This window comes from Engystomops pustulosus, chromosome 4 (genome assembly GCF_040894005.1).
Source record: "Engystomops pustulosus chromosome 4, aEngPut4.maternal, whole genome shotgun sequence".
Lineage (NCBI taxonomy): Eukaryota > Metazoa > Chordata > Amphibia > Anura > Leptodactylidae > Engystomops > Engystomops pustulosus.
In genome coordinates this window covers 79,320,944-79,340,142 of record NC_092414.1, presented here as the reverse complement: position 1 = coordinate 79,340,142, position 19,199 = coordinate 79,320,944, and the positions used below count along the sequence as shown (strand labels likewise).

Below are 19,199 nucleotides of genomic sequence, written 5' to 3'. Positions count from 1 at the left end.
AATAAAAACAGTGAACACAGTGAACACAGGATCATTTAAGTGAAAAACACAGTAAAGAACACAGTGCAGAATAGATTACAGATGTTCGGCACATCTGCTTACCTGTCGGGAGATACGCTGTCCCGGGATCCGCTGCTCTGCTTCCACTGAAGTCTCCCCGATGTCTCCGTGCCGCTGCCCGATGTCTCCGTGCCGCTGCCCGATGTCTCCGTGCCCCGATGTCACCGTGCCCCGATGTCTCCGTGCCCCGATGTCTCCGTGCCCCGATGTCTCCGTGCCCCGATGTCTCCGTGCCCCTATGTCTCCGTGCCCCTATGTCTCCGTGCCCCGATGTCTCCGTGCCCCGATGTCTCCGTGCCCCTATGTCTCCGTGCCCCTATGTCTCCGTGCCCCTATGTCTCCGTGCCCCTATGTCTCCGTGCCGCTCCGTGCCGCTGCCCGATGTCTCCGTGCCACTGCCCGATGTCTCCGTGCCGCTCCCCGGTGTCTCTGTGCTGCTCCCCGGTGTCTCTGTGCTGCTCCCCGGTGTCTCTGTGCTGCTCCCCGGTGTCTCTGTGCTGCTCCCCGGTGTCTCTGTGCTGCTCCCCGGTGTCTCTGTCCTGCTCACCGTGTTCTTCAATGTGTTCTTCACACATATATATTGTTCTTCACATACTATTTTGTTCGCACCGTTCCGCGCGAATCTTCCGACAAGTAAGCACATGTGCCGAACATCTGTACTCTATTCTTCACTGTGTTCTTTACTGTGTTTTTCACTTAAATGATCCTGTGTTCACAGTTTTCACTGTTTTTATTCTATTCTTCACTGTTCTTCACTGTGTTTTTTTAATTAAATGCTCGATCTCGAGCAGGGGAAATACTCGTCCGAGCAACGAGCCGTTTCGAGTACCTTAATACTCGAACGAGCATCAAGCTCGGACGAGTATACTCGCTCATCTCTAGTAGACAGGTGTATGAGTGTAAAAATGATTGATTGTGTAAATGTGTGTGTAGAAATATATATGTATTTTTAAGAGTAAGGGGGCCCCATTCAATGGTCTGCTATGGGGCACAGCTTCTGCTAGTTACGCCTCTGCTTATATAGTTGAATTATGGGGAAGTGGGCACAACTTGCACTAGCTTATCTGACTACAAAATTAAACCCCTGCCTAGACTTTGAAAATGCAACTTTATAGGGACCCATTCCCTGGATTTTTTGAGTTAGTGATGGCCTACACCGTAAATAACTGGTTGGCACCATACACATAAAAGGGTATCTACATTATCCATTTTTTACAATTCCCTTAAACCATGCTGAGACGCCTTCATCTGTGCAGCTGGACCATCACCCATTGATTCACCGCCCATAATCGGTTGAAATTACATAAGGCGAGCACAACCTATAACCAAAATAATAAACTGTACACAGATTTTACACTCCCCGTTTCTCTGTTTCCCTTTCTACATAAAGCTGTACCTAAGACAGGAAAGACTGGTGTATTTTAACATGTACAATCCTTTTGCTTTCAATACAATGACATTTAATGTGTATGGCCAGCCAACTGAATAATAGGAATGGGAATGGAATGGAATGGAATGGGAGAGACAATAATGACCCTATTCTGATCTGACAAAATCTTTATTGTTATATCTCTCCATTTCAGTGCTACCTTCTATCAGTTACGTGATTCCACAGTACAGCATCATGGGGTGGCTAGAGACAGGACAATCTCTGCCTCTTAAGAGGACTGAGCGATTACCTTTATCTCTACATGCTTCTATAAAGAACCAGTATACAGTACAGTCAAGGAACATGGTCTGTCATCTTCTAAATTATTACTGTGTGACAGGGATTAAATCATTATCAGTAACTATGATAGAAGCATGTGCGCACCCTTGTGCACAGCTGTACAGTCATAGCAACTGCAACGACCAGAGAGCTTGGTATCTAAGATGGTGGGAAGGATTTATTAAAGGGGTATTCCAGGAATCAGCATAATTCATATACAAATGGGTACTCAAAATATAAGCTAATGGGTAATTAGTTGTTATTTAAAATTTTGCTCCCCTTAGCAGTAAATGCTGGTGACATAGACTGTAATGAAGAATTAAAATGCTACTGGCCCTTTAATCAGTCCGGTAATTTCCTCCGCGCGGTCCATCGCGGAACAGAAGATGGCCGCTGATCACATGTCCACATCACATGTCCTGCACCTGCCTGGGCAGGGTCATGTGATCACCACTATGTTTGGCTGTAGTCAGTTGGTTGCAGTGCATCCAGTATGGTCGGTGTTTTGGTGCTGGCAGTTACACATCATTACTATGGTAACAGAGCAAGAAAACCTGTTACATCATCACTGGGAGCAGAGCATAAGAGGGAGGCGGAGTTACTGAGAACTAAAGGATCATGGGACTTGTATTTTCCAGTGGCGGACATCTTTGTGATAACACCACCTACTTTAGAGAGGCCATAAAATGTTGTGAATCATAAAATCAAACTATTTATGCTCCGTTTTGTGACTAATGACATTGAGTATTGTTGTATTCATTTATTTATATCATCATGGGTTTTTTTGTCCGACATTCATATTCCCGGAATACCCCTTTAAGGCTTGTACTGGCAATTGTGACAGGAATTGTGAATTTTCCCCTCACGCTACTTTTCACACAAAGTGTGGTCTATCCCAAGTTATAGCACAATTCTACGGGCACCTCATTTCCGTCTGAGCCTCTTCATATATACACTGCGACAGGGGGGTCGGGATAACATGAATTTTCCCTGTGGACTCCACTGAGGCAACATAAATGTATGTGTCACATGACCTAATTGAAAAGAGGGATTTCAAATACTGTACACTTAGATTCAAGTTAATAAACTTAGTGAAGGGGCCTTCAGAAATCAGTGTTACCATGTAGCATCACTACTAGCGAGTCCACTTTTTCTCCAAGTAGAGAACACTCTTGGCTAGCTTGATCTCAGTGACTGACAGTCTAATGTGTGGACATGAGCATTGTCTGTCTATAATGCTGCTAAAATCATATGCCTGAAATCATGAATGTGTCGCTTCCCCCCTTGTCCGACAGAGTTCACCATCTTTTTTGTGGTGCATCTTTAACATAGGCAGTGCGACACAATTGTAATGTTAAATACAGCACTAGATACAAATCAGTCGAACCGTCCGGCGGCACGCACCCTAATTTGTGTCGAGTGGAAGCCAGTGCAGCTGCACCACAAAAGGATCGCATGCACCACATTCGCAGCACACACTTCTTAAGTCCCTGTGCAAGCCGTTTTAGCCAGCAAGAACGTGCACGACAAAAGTGCACCTTGCAACCCTTAGTAAATGTGCCCCAATAGGTTTTCCCAGTTTTTGGTGGTGAAATAAGGGGCCTCGGATTATACTCGGGGCGGCTTATACTCAAGTATATTTGGTAGTTCTCACAGGATCTCACAGGCCTTTGTTTTCACTTCCATCAAATCAATGACCTGTTTGTAGTTCACTCTCATTCCAGTGAATGGACTTCACCTGCAATACTCTTCACAGCCATTACACATTTGTACAACACTGTGTCAACTGTGTTTCGTAGACTGTGAAGAAGCCACTTCACTGGTAAAAGCACTATGGCCTCTACAGAGATCTAATTCTTGGATGTATCTGGTATAAAAAACCTGCAATCTGATATCAATAACCTATCCTACAGATCAATAATATATTTTGTACTATCCCAATTACATTGCATTAAAGAGGACCTAATGGTTCTCCCGACATGTTTTTTTTATAAATAGAAACTTGTATTTGTTAACAATCACAGTGTATAACAATTTTGGAGAATCTTTTATGAAAATGCTGTATTGTTTACCATGTTTTTTCTACTTACAATTTATGAATAAATTGACAACTGGGTGTTCTGAATTCCCTTGTCATGGGGTGTGTCAACACAAGTCTTCCACTGGTAGTATGAAAATATGGACACCACATTTATTCTTTATCAATTTATTCACACATTTATAGGAGTTACAGAATAATACTACATTTGAAGGAAAATATTCACCAGAGTTGTTTTTTGGCAAATGCCTGTATAGTATGTACTAAAACAAACAAGTCTCAAGAGATACTTTTTCAACTTATTCTAACATCTTGCTATCGAGCAGGTGTAATAGTAAGAAAAATAACTTTAACTACACCGGATTAAAATCAGCATGATCATCATATTTACTGTTAGGAAACATGAGATGTTACCAGGCTGGCCATGTCTATTCAACAGCAATGGGATTTAGTCAGTGCGATATTAGTATTTCTTTTTTATAGTTTGTTAAATGCTCACAATATTTGTCGAGAAGAAAACTGCTTTAATACGTCCCGTAGTTATAACTGAAGTTGTAGTGTTTTCTCTCTGGCAGGGCTGTGAAACTGGAGTGAGATGATTTTACAGCATTATATTGGTCCGATATCTCATATCAGAACATATTATCAGGGCATATTTTTTGATGGACAGATTTTGCATATTGTTTTTTTTTCTAATGTTAGAGCAAACCTATTGCCACAGGTGTGCCTTCTCTGAACAGATGGAAAAAAGTGTTTAGTCGGGTGCTCATTAGTACTGATGGTTGCTGGGCCATAATGGTTTTGTCCCAGTGTGCACTGGGCATCTGTTACATATTCATAACCTAATGTGAGCTGTGGGAGAATCTATAGTCGATAAGGACGGAGAGCAACCTCAGACATTAAATGAAAATAAATATCTCTTCTTTTTTTATATAAGAAAACACAAATGAGGGACTTTTAAAATGATTATATTTCAAAGACCTTAAAAATATACCTAAATCTGAATAATATTGAGGATTCAGGGTGAGATCCCAAGTGAGTGTGTGAATAATTCTAAGAAAATCAGTGTCGCAGATTAATTTGCCTAACTGCATTCATAAGCGTAGAAGCACAGCCTATGAATACCAAATAGCAAGAACTCAAATAACCAGGAGCTCAGAAAATGCACTTTAGACCTAATATTTAAGGCGATCATTTACAGATGCAAATGTTGACTACAGTTACTTACAAAGTAAGAAACCTTTTCTTTCATTTTCTAATACGTCTTAATTGGTTATTTATTTTATATTTGGTGTTAGCAAAACTCAAAATGTCAGGGGATATTTTACTAAGTGGGGAGTTATCTTATAAACATGCATCCTAACTCTAATGATTTGAGATATTTAGGGTAAAAATCCTATTTTGAAATTTTTTTATCAGCCCTTTTGATATTGCCACAGGAATTATCCATACCCCCAGGCATCTTAGGCCATGGAAATACTTATAACCTATTTTAATGCTTATTCATATGCAAGTCCTTAACTTTTACAAAGTACAAGACTTGGGATGCTGCTTTCCAAACAAGAAACCCACTACATGTTGATTATCACCACATCCATAACAACCTGTACAATAAAATAAAATAGTATCTGAACCCGAATGTGAACAGCAAAAAAAGGGGAAAAAAACATTAAAACTTTGAGATATTTTCACACCCAACCCCATAAAAACAGGATAAAAAGTGATCAAAAAGTGACATTTAGACTGACATGATACCAATAATAAGTACAGCTTATGCTGCAAAAATCAAGCCCTAAAACAGTCTTATCCCCACCAAAAAAGAGTTAATAAAATCTTACCAGTTAGCTATTGAATCCCTTTAAATGATGTATCTGAAAAGTGGATCTCATCCCGGAAAAAGTAAGCCCCCATATGTCCACATTAAAAAAAATAAACATTGTATAGATTGTAAAATGTTACAATGCAACTTTTCTCTGAATGGCGCTCCTTCCCTTCTATGCCTGGACATGCGCCCATAAAGTAGCTTACCAAAACGGAGTATGGGGTGTCGTTATACTCAGGAGAAACTGGGTATCAAACTTTGTCGAGCTTTCCGTCATTTTATCCATTCTAATTGTTTAATTTTTGGGCTTACGGTGTTTTCTATAGTGGTTTCTATAGTGGTTGTAGTTTCTATAATGGTGTAATATAAATATAGGCTTAGACAATATTCATAAAAATGTAAAAATTCCACCCAAAATTCTGAGCCCCACAGCAGTCTAGAAAAATGAGAAGATGCATAAAAAACATGCCAACATAAAGCAGACATTTGGGAAATGTTAGTAATTAAGTTATTCGGCTGGTATGACTATCTGCCTATAAAGAAAAGAATTTTGAACTTTGAAAATGGAGAATTTTTCAAACTCTTTGGCAAATATCAGTTTTTTTCATAACTACACACAAAAGATATCATCTCATTTTCAGCTAATTTGATGTACTTTGTGTGACTAGAAAACAATCTCAAAATCCCCTGCATATGTTACAGCGTTCCAAAGTTATAACCACTTACAATGACTTAGGGCAGATTTTAACCCCTTCCCGACGCGCGCCGTACTAGTACGGCGCGCGCCGGGTCCCGGTGCATGGAGAGGGCTCGCGGGCCGAGCCCTCTCCATAGCCGGTAAGTCTTTGCTGCATATTGCAGCAAAGGCTTACCGGTAACACCCGCGATCGGTGCTAGCACCGATCGCGGGTGCTTTCACCGCGATCGCCACCGGCAATGCTGCCGGAGGCTTCAAAAAGATGGCGCCGCATGGGCGCCGCCATCTTGGCGCGGATCTCCGCTCCCCGATGACGTCACGGGGAGCGGTGATCCGTTGCCATGACAGCATCGGGCCTCACGAAGGCCCGAAGCTGTCTCGTTTTAACCTATTCATTACAATGTGCTATCAGCACATTGTAATGAATGAGGAGTAAAATCCCCATATACTGCCATATTGCAGTATGGCAGTATATGGTAGGATCGATCAGACAACCTAGGGTTAAAGTACCCTAGGGAGTCTGAAAAATAGTTAAAGTAAAAGTTAAAAAAAGTTAAAAAAAAAAAAATTATATTAAAAAAACCTAAAAATTCAAATCACCCCCCTTTCCCTAGAACTGATATTAATATTAATAAACAGTAAAAATCATAAACACATTAGGTATCACCGCGTCCGAAAATGTCCGATCTATCAAAATATAATAACGGTTTTTCACTGCGTTTAACCCCGTAACGGAAAATAGCGTCCAAAGTCAAAAATGACATTTTTTTGCCATATTGGAAAATATAAAAAAATTAATAAAAAGTGATCAAAAGGTCGCACAGTCCTAACAATGATAGCAATGAAAACGCCATCAAAAGTCGCAAAAAATGACACCACCCACAGCTTCGTACACCAAAGTATGAAAAAGTTATTAGCGCCAGAAGATGGCAAAATCAAAAAAAAAATTTTGTACAGGAGGTTTTAATTTTTTTAAATGTATGAAAACATTATAAAACCTGTACAAATGTGGTATCCCTGTGATCGTAGCAACCCAAAGAATAAAGTAGACATGTCATTTGGGACGCAGAGTGAAAGCTGTGAAATCCAAGCCCACAAGAAAACGTCGCAAATGTGTTTTTTCACCATTTTCACTGCATTTGGAATTTTTTTCCCGCTTCCCAGTACGCGCCATGGAATATTAAATACCGTCACTACGAAGTGCAATTTGTTACGCAGAAAATAAGCCATAACAGAGCTCTTTATGTGGAAAAATAAAAAAGTTATAGATTTTTGAAGGTGGGGTGTGAAAAATGGAAGTGAAAAAACTAAAAAAGGCCAAGTCGTGAAGGGGTTAAAAATCGGGCTTGGTATTTCAGTCCTAAAGTGTCCTAGTCCTTAAGGGGTTAAAGCGTTGGGCTTGCCCATCTTTAATTATTACCACAAACCCAAAACTATTTCATTACTTAAGTAATAGCAATGCCTGATAACTTGACTCTATTAACCCCTTTCCGACATGTGACGTAGTATTACGTCACATGCCGGGTGCAGGTGCATGGAGAGGGCTCACGGGCCGAGCCCTCTCCATAGCCGGTAAGTCTTTGCTGCATATTGCAGCAAAGGCTTACCGGTAACACCCGCTATTGGTGCTGGAACCAATCGCAGGTGTTTTCCCGCTGATCACCGTCGGCGGCTTAAAAAAAAGATGCCGGCTGCCAATAGTAAAAATAAAAATAAAAAGTTTAAAAAAAATTATAATAAAAAACCTAAAAACTCAAGTCACCCCCTTTCCCTAGAACTGATATAAATATAATTAAACAGTAAAAATCATAAACACTTTAGGTATCACCACGTCCAAAAATGCTTGGTCTATAAATATATGATAACGGTTTCGAAAATGGCACTTTTTTGCCATTTTAAAAAAAATAAAAAATTCTATAAAAAGTGATCAAAAGGTTGCACAGTCCTAAAAGTGATAACATTGTAAATGTAATCAAAATCGACAAAAAACGACACCTCCCAAAGCTCCGTACACCAAAGTTTAAAAAAGTTATTATTACGGCCGGAAGACAGCAAAAGCCTAAAAAAAAATTTGTACAGGAGGTTTTAATTTTTTTAAATGTATGAAAACATTATAACACCTATACAAATTTGGTATCCCCACAATTGTACCAACCCAAAGAATAAAGAAGACTTGCCATTTGGGGCATACAGTGAAATCCGTAAAATCCAATCCCACAAGAATACGGCACAAATGCGTTTTTTTACCAATTTCACTGCATTTGGAATTTTTTTCCCGCTTCCCAGTACACGGCATGGAATATTTAATACCACCATTTTGAAGTGTAATTTGTTACGCAGAAAATAAGCCATCACACAGCTCTGTCCATGGAAAAATAAAAAAGTTCTAGATTTTTGATAGTGGGGAGTGAAAAATGACAACGCAAAAACGAAAAAGGGCTGTGGCGTTAAGGGGTTAAACTAATGAAGCAAAAGAAATATAAACACAGTTTTGTAAGAATCAAAGTGAAACAGACCTACCTATGGGATGGGAAGTTTTGGACTAATTAATTGTCTTTGTTTTCTTCAAAAATGCACAAATAAAGAATTTTAAATTTTTTTTACTGTTGAAGCATACATTATTTATCGCATAAGTAAGTGTTAGTAGAAATATCCAATAACAAATTATCTCTAAAGGGTCTCTCAGGCACCAGTGTAAACCGTTTTAATTAAGGTTTCTGTAAATATCAGCACTTAATTAATGTCATGAGTCCTACTAATATACTGTTGTTTTCCTCATATTTCAGGTGTAAACAATTAATTGATTTATTTTCCTGTATGTAATAATGCACACAACGCAATGAAATGTGAGTCCTTGTATGGGAATTAGCATTTTGCTTGTTATTGTGTTTATACTGCATAAAATTTTCTAGGAAGTCCAGGTAGTAATATGTATTGCATGTGTATCTGGTTTTGTATCATTCATTCCTAATTCATAGTACTGAAGACCCATTATGTCACATTGGGGCCTTTGGGTTCCTACATTCTCCTGGGCCTTGTTGCAATTTTGTCATGTGTCATGTGTATACTGTAGCTACAAGCTACTGTATATAGAGAAAGTAGGCCCTGATTTTATACAACAACTTTATAGGAACCTGGCGATAGGTTTAGATAAAGTCATCATACTTATCATATGTGGAGCAGGAAAGCACAACCACCAAAATTCTGATTGTTAGGGACTTCCTACTTAGAACCTTAGTTCTACTGCTCTATGCCTTATTTATCACCTATAGAAAATTTCAGATATAAAAAAGTATAATATTAGAAGCACTTCAAAAGAATCTTAAAATAACTTTTAATCTAGATAGACAAAAAGGAGTTTTAAGATTATAGTTCTTCCCTAATAGCCAATTGACCCCAAATGCATGGTTCAGCTATATTATGCCATTGTATACCATCTGTGTTAAAATAAATATCATAGATACATACAGGTATTCTTTCCTCACTGGAAATGGCTGGATAATGATGATCAACTTTTCAAAAGGATATGACTTCATAATACTCTGTCACAAGGTACATTTCCAATACAGGCAGTCCCCGGGTTACATACAAGATAGGTTCTGTAGGTTTGTTCTTAAGTTGAATTTGTATGCAAGTCGGAACTGTATACTTTATCATTGTAACCCCAGCCAAATTTTTTTTGGTCTCTGTGACAATTGGATTTTTAAAATGTTGGATTGTCATTAGAACCAGGATTAACACTAAAGCTTCATTACAGACACCTGTGATAACTGTTATAGCTGTTTATTGTAGCCTGAGGCTAAAGTACAGTAAATTACCAACATCCAGAGGTCCGTTTGTAACTAGGGGTCGTATGTAAGTCAGGTGTTCTTAAGTAGGGGACCGCCTGTATTTGTCTAAGAGTACATGCATCGTTCTATATATAAAAATGGGGGTATTCTTATTTAGGTAAATTAATGTTATTGTTTGAATAACGAAAAGTTATAAAATTTTCCAATATACTTTCTGTATCAATTCATCACTGTTTTCTAGATCTCTGCTTGCTGTCCTTCTATGGAAAGCTTTTATGTTTACTTTCAGTGGACAGAAATCTGACCGTGGTCACACAGGTGCAGGACTCATTAGTATCATAGAGAGTAATTTATAATTAACCGGGTGTCTAGTACACCAGAAACGTGTCAGCTTATTTCTTGAAATTTTATATCTATTTACAAATGGATTAATAAAGGTGCAAGCTGTTTTTACAGAGCTGAATGTTTCAACCCTTTTTCTTTGATGAAATATTGGGTTCTGTTGGAGGACTTTACATCCGTGGTTAGGACAAAACAGAAGTAGTCAAATGGTTGATCTGGAGAGACATTTTCTATAGCAAAACAGTATTCCATGACTTGAGGTCCAATTACTTTGAGTGTTGAGGCAAAAGAATCAAAAATAAAGAAACCTATATACGAAAACATTTTTGAGAGCTTGCCACTTAGGTTCAATCCAGCAAACATTTTTTTTAATGTCTGTTATTACATAAATGGATGTTACGACCTGTATGTTTTGAATATCTATTGCCAGACAGATTAAATGGCTATTTTTAGGAAAAAAAACATCCTTAAAATGCACACATTCCAAAAATAAGCAATATTCATGTCCTATAGTAAATACACTTAAATACCAGATATCTAGTAAAGTATTCACCAACTGCCTTCAAAATAAATATTGACTTGAAAAGTAAGTAAGATGCTTTTAGACAGTAACAAATTGTTGTTAAACTGTAATTTACTACAATGTGTGAATCTCCATTCCTTTATGTTGCGAAGAATCTTGTAATTCAAAATGTTTTCCTGTTGTGTCTGAGCAGATGAGAAATTATAAAGACTAATACAACAATTTAACGCTTCAGAGAAACAGTGTATATCATTACTCCTCTGTAGCCAAGCACGCTAATTAATATTTATTGCACCTGTCAAACCAGTAGCCGTGGTCAATCCATTGCCTAAGCAGTTCAATGGGAGGCTGGGCACCATATTTCTCCTTGGCAGGCATGTTTAGGTCATCAACAAAGACAAAAGCTTGTTTCCCCAGTGGAGGACCGTACACCCTCTTCTTTCTCCTGTAAAATTAAACCATTAATTTAGTTCATGTTAATTTCCAGTTAACTTTTAACAGCAAAAAAGAAGGGGAAGGAGTGGGGGTAGTTCTTCCAAGTTACATAATTCTAAGAAACAATTTTAACTTTAACAATTTGTGACCTCTGGATTTTATCAGATGTGCCTTAAAGGTCACCTAGCATTGTAAAGCGATAGTTATAAATCCACATGGAATTTAATCAAAGGTGGCAGGGCATTCGGAGGTAAATAAGCTTCGTGAACTATTTCAGCTCAAACCTTTGTTAAGCACTGACATGAAAAGTGAATAGCAGGCAGTAGGATTAATCAAACGCTGAGAAATGCAACCAACAGTCTTCAGCTTATCTGACAATACAAGGAAATGTTTTAATTTGTAAGCCTTAAGGATAATTGTTTTCAGGTACTTAAATCCTGTTTTTTTTTCTGAAAGGGGAAAAGCAACAGAAAAATTGATGTTTTTAAAGTAAGATTACCACTTTAATGAAGAAAATGGTTTATAGGACCTATTGGTACAAGACAATCCCATTGTGTTCCGTTCTCTGTTCTTGTTTCTTGGGAGGGTTGATGCTACAGTAGAGTTTTTAATACAATATATACAATATTGGAATAGTGTTCATTATTAGAGTTCAGATTGTTAAGTATACATACTATACAACAGTGAGAATGTACTCTTTATTTTCTGTACTTTTACCCGGGAAGTTTCATAACTACGCTAATGCATTTTCATCAAAATGTTTTTATTGTTATCCAGGGGGGTCGCTAGGTCAATATGACTGTCAGGAACCAGGGGTAGTGGACCCACTGGACCACCGCTGACGATGACGTAAGCCGACAAATGGGAGCGGAGTCTCACCAGGTCGCTCCACAGGCGCGACTTTGTCCACGGTGGTGGCCAAGGTGTAGTACAAAGCTGTGAGACAGAAACGTGGTCGAGAACAGGCAGAAGGTTGAGGCAGACAGCACAGGATAAGAGTCAGGAATGGAATCGAGGTCAAAATGGGAAATCAGTATAATTGCAAAGGACAGGGAACACAGAATTGTCTCAGACATAGAGCACAAAGATCCGTCAGAGGACACAGGAAGGGGCCGGGAATTTAACAGGGAAGGCGGCCGGCCAGCGCCAATTATCGGTGCGCTGGGCCTTTAAATCTCAGAACGCCACACCCTAGGAGGCGGGGACAAGCCTGCAGGAGCAAGGGGACTATCGCTGGAATGATGAGAGGAGAGTGCTGTTGCGGTGCGCCTGTACCCCGGGACATGGGTCACAGGAACCCCCATGACAATCACTGATATAATGTTATTTCTTACAATTAAGGTACTTAAGTACATGCAGTAAAATGTAAGATACAATTTAATAGCATTTGTAAAAATAACCAAGCATTTATTTTTTGCAGAAATGATTATTCAGATGAAGATCTGTAAAGAGCGCTATAGAAGATCTTTTGTAATATTTGCAATTGCATTGTATAAAAAAGAGCTTGCTGGTATTGTGTGTCTATTGTTTTTGCATGTGTAAATAGTATGTAATGTTTATTTGGTTTATTTTTTCTTTTACTGCTGAAGTGTCTTCAAATTTCCCTAAGTGGGGATTAATAAAGTTTTCTATTTATTTTATCTAAAACTTAACACACAGTCAGTAGTGGAATATAATTTAGGTGGTTTTGGTGATAGCCCAGGGCCCAAGCCTTCACACACTAAATTTAATACTGAGAAGAATCTTCACATATAAAATCCTTGTACATATGTTCCTGCTCTCAATACACATGTACACAAGAGCCATTCCAGGACCTGTAATGGTCCTCCAAATGTCTTGGAATCACAGACTAAAAGCAGGCAGAAAGGATGCATTCTCCATTCCCCAAGAAGCTTGATTATAGCACCGTACATAGGAAGTGATTCCAGAATTGTAAGGGTTATACTATTCATTCAGCCCAGGGTCTATGACAGTCTTAATCCACCCCATACACAGTGCATTAGGGTGTGATAAATATTTATAATTATATATAAAATTATAAATATTTATTCATTTACACGTGTTGCTTGTTTCAATTTTGTATGTGTGTTTTTTTGGGGCAATTTATTTATTTTTTGTTTCTCTACAAATGTAGCATGCCCAAATGTTCAAATGGTGACATTTCTCTACATATATCAGCCTTAATGGCTTCATTGCCTTTCTTTATCCATGAAATGAAATCTGTAGGCTGCATGTTATCGAGACGTTGGAAGTTGAGAAGATATTTTGTTTTGTCTTGAAAAACAGTTTGTACAATTTTTTATGTTCATATATTTTTTCTTTCTGTGCTAAGAAGTCATAGGTTGGTCCTTCTAATAAGTAATGACTCACTCTGCATGCACAGTTATAAAAAGAAGGCTGTCTATCAAAGTTAGGACCACCTATCCTAGACAACCTACATATGAATTCTCAGCATAGAAAAAGACCAGAGATTTAAATTAAAAAAATAATTAGTTACATCATTCTGCTTACTGAACTCCTATTGCCATGTAACCTGCTGCCTACAGACTATGATGAACATCATCTATGTTCAAGATTCACTGTATGTGAAGAATAATGAAATGTTCATTCTCTGCCTTATGTATAAAATGTGAATTCACTGAAGGAGTATTGCAGAGATCTAAAGCACAACTTTTATTCAATTCCAAACATGTGTCCCAAAAAACAGTAAAATATTTTACCATTCCCTTTTTACATCCATCCATCCTGGAATGCTTGATTCAGGATTATGGAAAGATGTTGAGGACATGGTAGTGTCTACATATCTGGGTCAGATATTGAGAGAATAGATAGTGATACAATATGAAGGAAATACAGAAGAGGTGTACTGAAAAACTTTACAGGAGTATATGAGGGTAGCAGTACACAATTCCAAGAGGAAGAGATATTGAGGGGGGGGGGGTATTTAACATACAACTGCACAGCCAGATACATCAAGAGGCTTCAGCTTTATAATGTATGCGGCAGGTGGCTGCGCAGTGTTTATTTCTACGCCAGGTCCTAGCTTTTCACTATTGTTGAATTAATGGTTAATCCCACGTATTCATCTATTCAGGTTCCTGTATGTTCAACTTTGAGAAGAGAAAGCAAAAAAAACTATTATAGTATGAGTGTTGGTTGCCCGTTCCCACATTTATATTAAGTGGCTGATCACCGATTTGGGGAATAACTATCCCATCCAACACTCTTCTCCACACTTACCTCATGAAGTTAATCCTAATGAGGAAAAAGGAGAAAACTGTACCAAATAGAGTACAGCACTAATAAGCAGGTTAGAGATGCACTCTAGTTACTTCTATGGAACTTCTGGAACCCCTTTCATGGGAAGTCATTATAAATGTACTTTTTTTATTTATTAAAACCAGAAATATATCACTTTTTTCTAAACATTTTTTTTCTGTTTCTAGGATTTTCCCTTACTTTGTGTAATGTATATGTTCTGGGAAGGTATAGACCAAAACAATATTCATAGTGTTGACTTTCCGCAATGCAAACTCCTTAAATGGAATGTGTCAGCAGTTTTTTTAATTGAACCCAAATCATGAACACCACATTTTTAACTGTTTTCTTATTTACATGTTGCCTTTTTTGTCCATTACTCTGGTTCCTACCTTTCTGCTTGAGCTCTGCTAATAGCTTTTGGTGAAATGCATTACAGCAGTAGACTATAACTGATTCATTGAATACTTGAGAGTTTATTCCAGAAAACCAACCATTTAAAAAAAGCTTGACACACTAGGATCACCTAGAAAAGAAAGTTATAAAAAGCAGCAGAGAGCACAGGGACAAGATGTCCGATGCTCCAAACTGCTAATTATGCATGTTCTTGCCCCCTCCTTCTCCTATGTCCTTGTGCTCCTTGCTGCTTTTTAGAACTTTCTTTTCTAGGTGATACCAGCATGTCAAGCTTAGTGAAGAACAGCACCGGGTTCAAGATGAAGAGGAGCTTAGGTGATGGCTTTTTGCTTTATAAATGGATGATTTCCTTTAACCTCTTCCCAACGTGTACCATAATAGTTTGGTGTGTGTAAGGTGCGGGTGCATGGTGAGGGCTCACGGGTTGAGTCCTCTCCATAGCCAGTAATTCTTTGCTGCCTTTGCTGCAGCTATCGGTGCTAGCATCTTTGGCCATCTTGCCATCTTGCCACAGATTGCCGCTCCCTGTGACGTCATCGGGGAGCGGCGATCCATTGCTTTGACAGCCTTGGGTCAGTGTATGGTAGGATCCGTCAGACAACCTAAGGTTAAAGTACCCTCGGGGGATCTGAAAAGTAGTAAAAATAAAAACAAAAAAAGTAAAAACAATTAGAATTTAAAAAATAGATCAAAAATTCAAATCAACCCACTAGAACTGATATAAATATAAATAAACAGTAAAAATCATAAACACATTGGGTATTGCCATGTCCAAAAATGTCCAATCTTTCAAAATATAATAACAGGCTTTCACTGTATTTAACCCCGTAACGGAAAATAGTGCCCAAAATTAAAAATAGCACTTTTTTCAATTTTAAAAAATATAAAAAATTTTATACACTCCTAAAAATGATAGCAATGAAAACAGCATCAACATTTTTTAAAAATGACACCACCCACAGCTCTCTACAATGAAGTATGAAAAAGTTATTAGCACCCGAAAAGGGCAAATCCAAGCCCGCAAGCAAATGTGTTTTTTCACAATTTTCACTGCATTTGGAATTTTTTTCCAGCTTTTCATGGAATATTAAATACCATCAATATAAAGTGAAATTTATTACATGGAAAACAAGCCATCACAGGGCTCTATACGTGTAAAAATAAAAAAGTTATAGATTTTTGAAGGTGGGGAGGGAAAAATGGAAATTAAATGAAAAAACAAAAAAGGGCCAGGTCGTTAAGGGGTTAAACTTTTCAAAGGAGTGGGGATACATAATCTATTGTCAGTCATGGATGCACTGACAATATGCATCCATTAATGTAACGTGATTGGCTAACTTAATTATAAGGTTAAAGTAAAAGAGAAAGGTTTGTGTGTAACCCCAGCTATATGAGTGTTTTCTACTACAGTACTTCCTTATTTTTAAGTCAGACATATTCCAAAGGTAATGTAGCATGTTTGTATTGAATATGCTGTGTGGGGACCTGACTACCACTACATTTCATTGCTTTATTATTCACTGGAAGGCAATAATCTCCAGTAGTAAAGGGTGTCCTTACTTTTTTTTGTAAGAAAAGTTGATGATGACTAAATGACACCTTAATTTCTACACTATAAATGACATATAAGAGCTTTTATTCTGTTATTGCATTTAATGCCTTTGTGTGTCATAATATAGCTGCACAAATAAACTACAAGGCCTCACACGATTCACTGAAGAATCTGGAAGACAAAGATGAGAATGAAACTATATTATTTATGATCGTACAAACATTAGCAACCAAGCAAAATGTGTAAAACTTAAGAATAGTGCTGCTGCATTTCATATCGGATTATGAGCCAATGTGTTAAGTTTATAAAAGAAAAAATAATTGCACATTGTATTGTTGATTTAAAGAAAATGTGTTACCCAAAAATATGTAATTTTTAAACCGAGATTTTATCTTGAAGATGTATTTTAGGAGTTATTGTTGATTTGTTTTTAAATGTTTATATTTAATAAAAGGTATATAACTCTAAAATTGGTCAAAAATAAAAAAGGCAGTAAAGTACAGAATCCTAAAACAGAAGAATGGTCTGGTCCAAGTGAAAGGTCAGAATCAAAGCAATATCACAGCAGAATCACACAAGCCACAGTCAAAGACAGAGTCATTTACAGGTCCAGAATGATATCACTAGTCAGTTAATATGGAGTGTGTCTGGATTCTGCCCGTGATGCTGTGATTCCAAGTGAAACTTTTGACAACCCCATCAGACAGAGTGGTTACTGACTATCAATCACCCAGCTTTCAACAGAGCATTTACCTGGGTGTGGTGCCCAGAGAACTAATCTACAGAGATGCTCTTGCAGCAGATCTGCCAGATGGTCTCCCCCAAAGAGGTGCTGTTTTGGAGAGGTTTACTTTAAATAAAATATAAAATGAGCAAGTAAATCATGTAAAACAACTTGTGCTAAGCACTTTAAATAAAACAACTAGTCCTAGGTCAATATGCCTAAAACACAAATAGAGACTGTTTGCCAGAGATTTATTCTCAAACACGGATTAGTTAATAGTGACATTTCTAACAACATCTTCTGAAGTTTCATTTCCCTTTCTCTTTGTTGCCTGAAGCAGTCTTATTCTTCTTAGTTCTCTCCATGCGCTTTCAGATTCAACTGGTGAGCAATTCATTTCCACCTGTATTATTAATTTGCTACTAGTTTTACTTAGTGACTGGTTCAGATCTTATATGGCCTGGTAACAGACAGTGGTCCACTTAACAGGCACATGTATTTTATTAGAACTATATGTCAATCCGTACTTCCTGACAATTAACAATGAAGAGCCTGTCAGCACCTGTCCAGCAAACACAACCAGGCTTGGAGCTAGCTGTCAGACTATGTAAGTGGTGGCAAACTCACCCTGCGACGTCCCAACGGGCTAAGGCCCTAACTAAAGCAGATAAACCGCCCTGACAAGGACAAACCCACTATGAGGAACCTGACGGTCCCTGAGCGACCCTACAAGATAACAGGAAGACTTACTTCCTCTGGCAGCTGCTGGATGGTGGAGTGGACAGGTAACCGGGATACAGGTATAGACCAGTGTTCACACTGGTGCACAAAATACAAAAACAGGACTAAGACAGGGATAAAACAACAGATCAAGAGGGTAATATACAGGTCAGGTCCAGATACAGGCAGACAAGTGGAGACAAACAAACCAGGTACAGAATCAGATACAAAACACAGAATAGAAAACAAGACAGCAAGAGCACTAGATACACAGGTAAGACTTGACTAAAAATAACCAGCCATGTCTGATGGGAATTGGCAGGTATATAAGGCCGTTCCCAGACATGCATCCAGCTGCACTCTGGGGGAACTGTCCATCAGGCTAGTAACCCTAAAATGCAAGTAGCAGGGTGTGGCTCAGTTAATCCAAAGGCACACAATAAGCCACAGTACACACACAAATAAACGTCTATTCTGCCAACTGCAGATAGTGTGACATAGGCACGGACGTTACAGAGCCATTGTGTTATACTATTTCAAGTTTTTGCTTTTGAAGAACATACGAATGTAGGGAAATGCTACATAGAATATACCTTGTTACCAGGATATGCATTCACATTCTCATCACTTTTCTTTGACTATTTATAACTAATATTAAGTTAAAGAGAGTCAGAAAAGGTCTATTGTTTCCCAAATACTGCCCCACTCATGTTAGTGGGCTAGTTATGTTTCAACTCTGTTCTCTGAAATAAGCATGCACCATATTAAATTAAAAAAAAATCCTAGTTACTAAGGTTCCAACTATATTTTGGAAGTGAAATACCTTAGGAAATGGATACATCAATCTATCCATCTATCTATATGTACAGTGTTACTATAAAATAAAGAACAGCTGTATTACCAAATTAATTCCTGTACATCCAACCAAAATTAAATCTTAACATGTCCCACAATCCAAACTATAAAGCAAGGAAACCTGTGGGTTTGGATGGTATAGGGCATGCCCCAGTAAAATCCTCAGTAAATATGCACCTCAGGCACAAAATATATTATGTAATTTTGTAATATATTATAATATATGTGCCCCCTTATTTGATATATAGTTACCAATT

General features: G+C 38.1%; 1 protein-coding gene across 3 annotated transcripts in view; it reads right to left on the bottom strand.

Annotated features, from left to right (window-relative positions):
• The window catches only part of LOC140126705 (dynein axonemal heavy chain 3-like), an 883,215-nt gene that overhangs the window by 339,171 nt on the left and 524,845 nt on the right, over positions 1-19,199 (bottom strand). For all 3 annotated transcript variants that reach the window (XM_072146467.1, XM_072146468.1, XM_072146466.1), the window contains exon 43: positions 11,277-11,426. In XM_072146467.1, the coding sequence (XP_072002568.1) occupies positions 11,277-11,426 (150 nt within the window). The remainder of the gene's footprint in view (positions 1-11,276; positions 11,427-19,199) is intronic.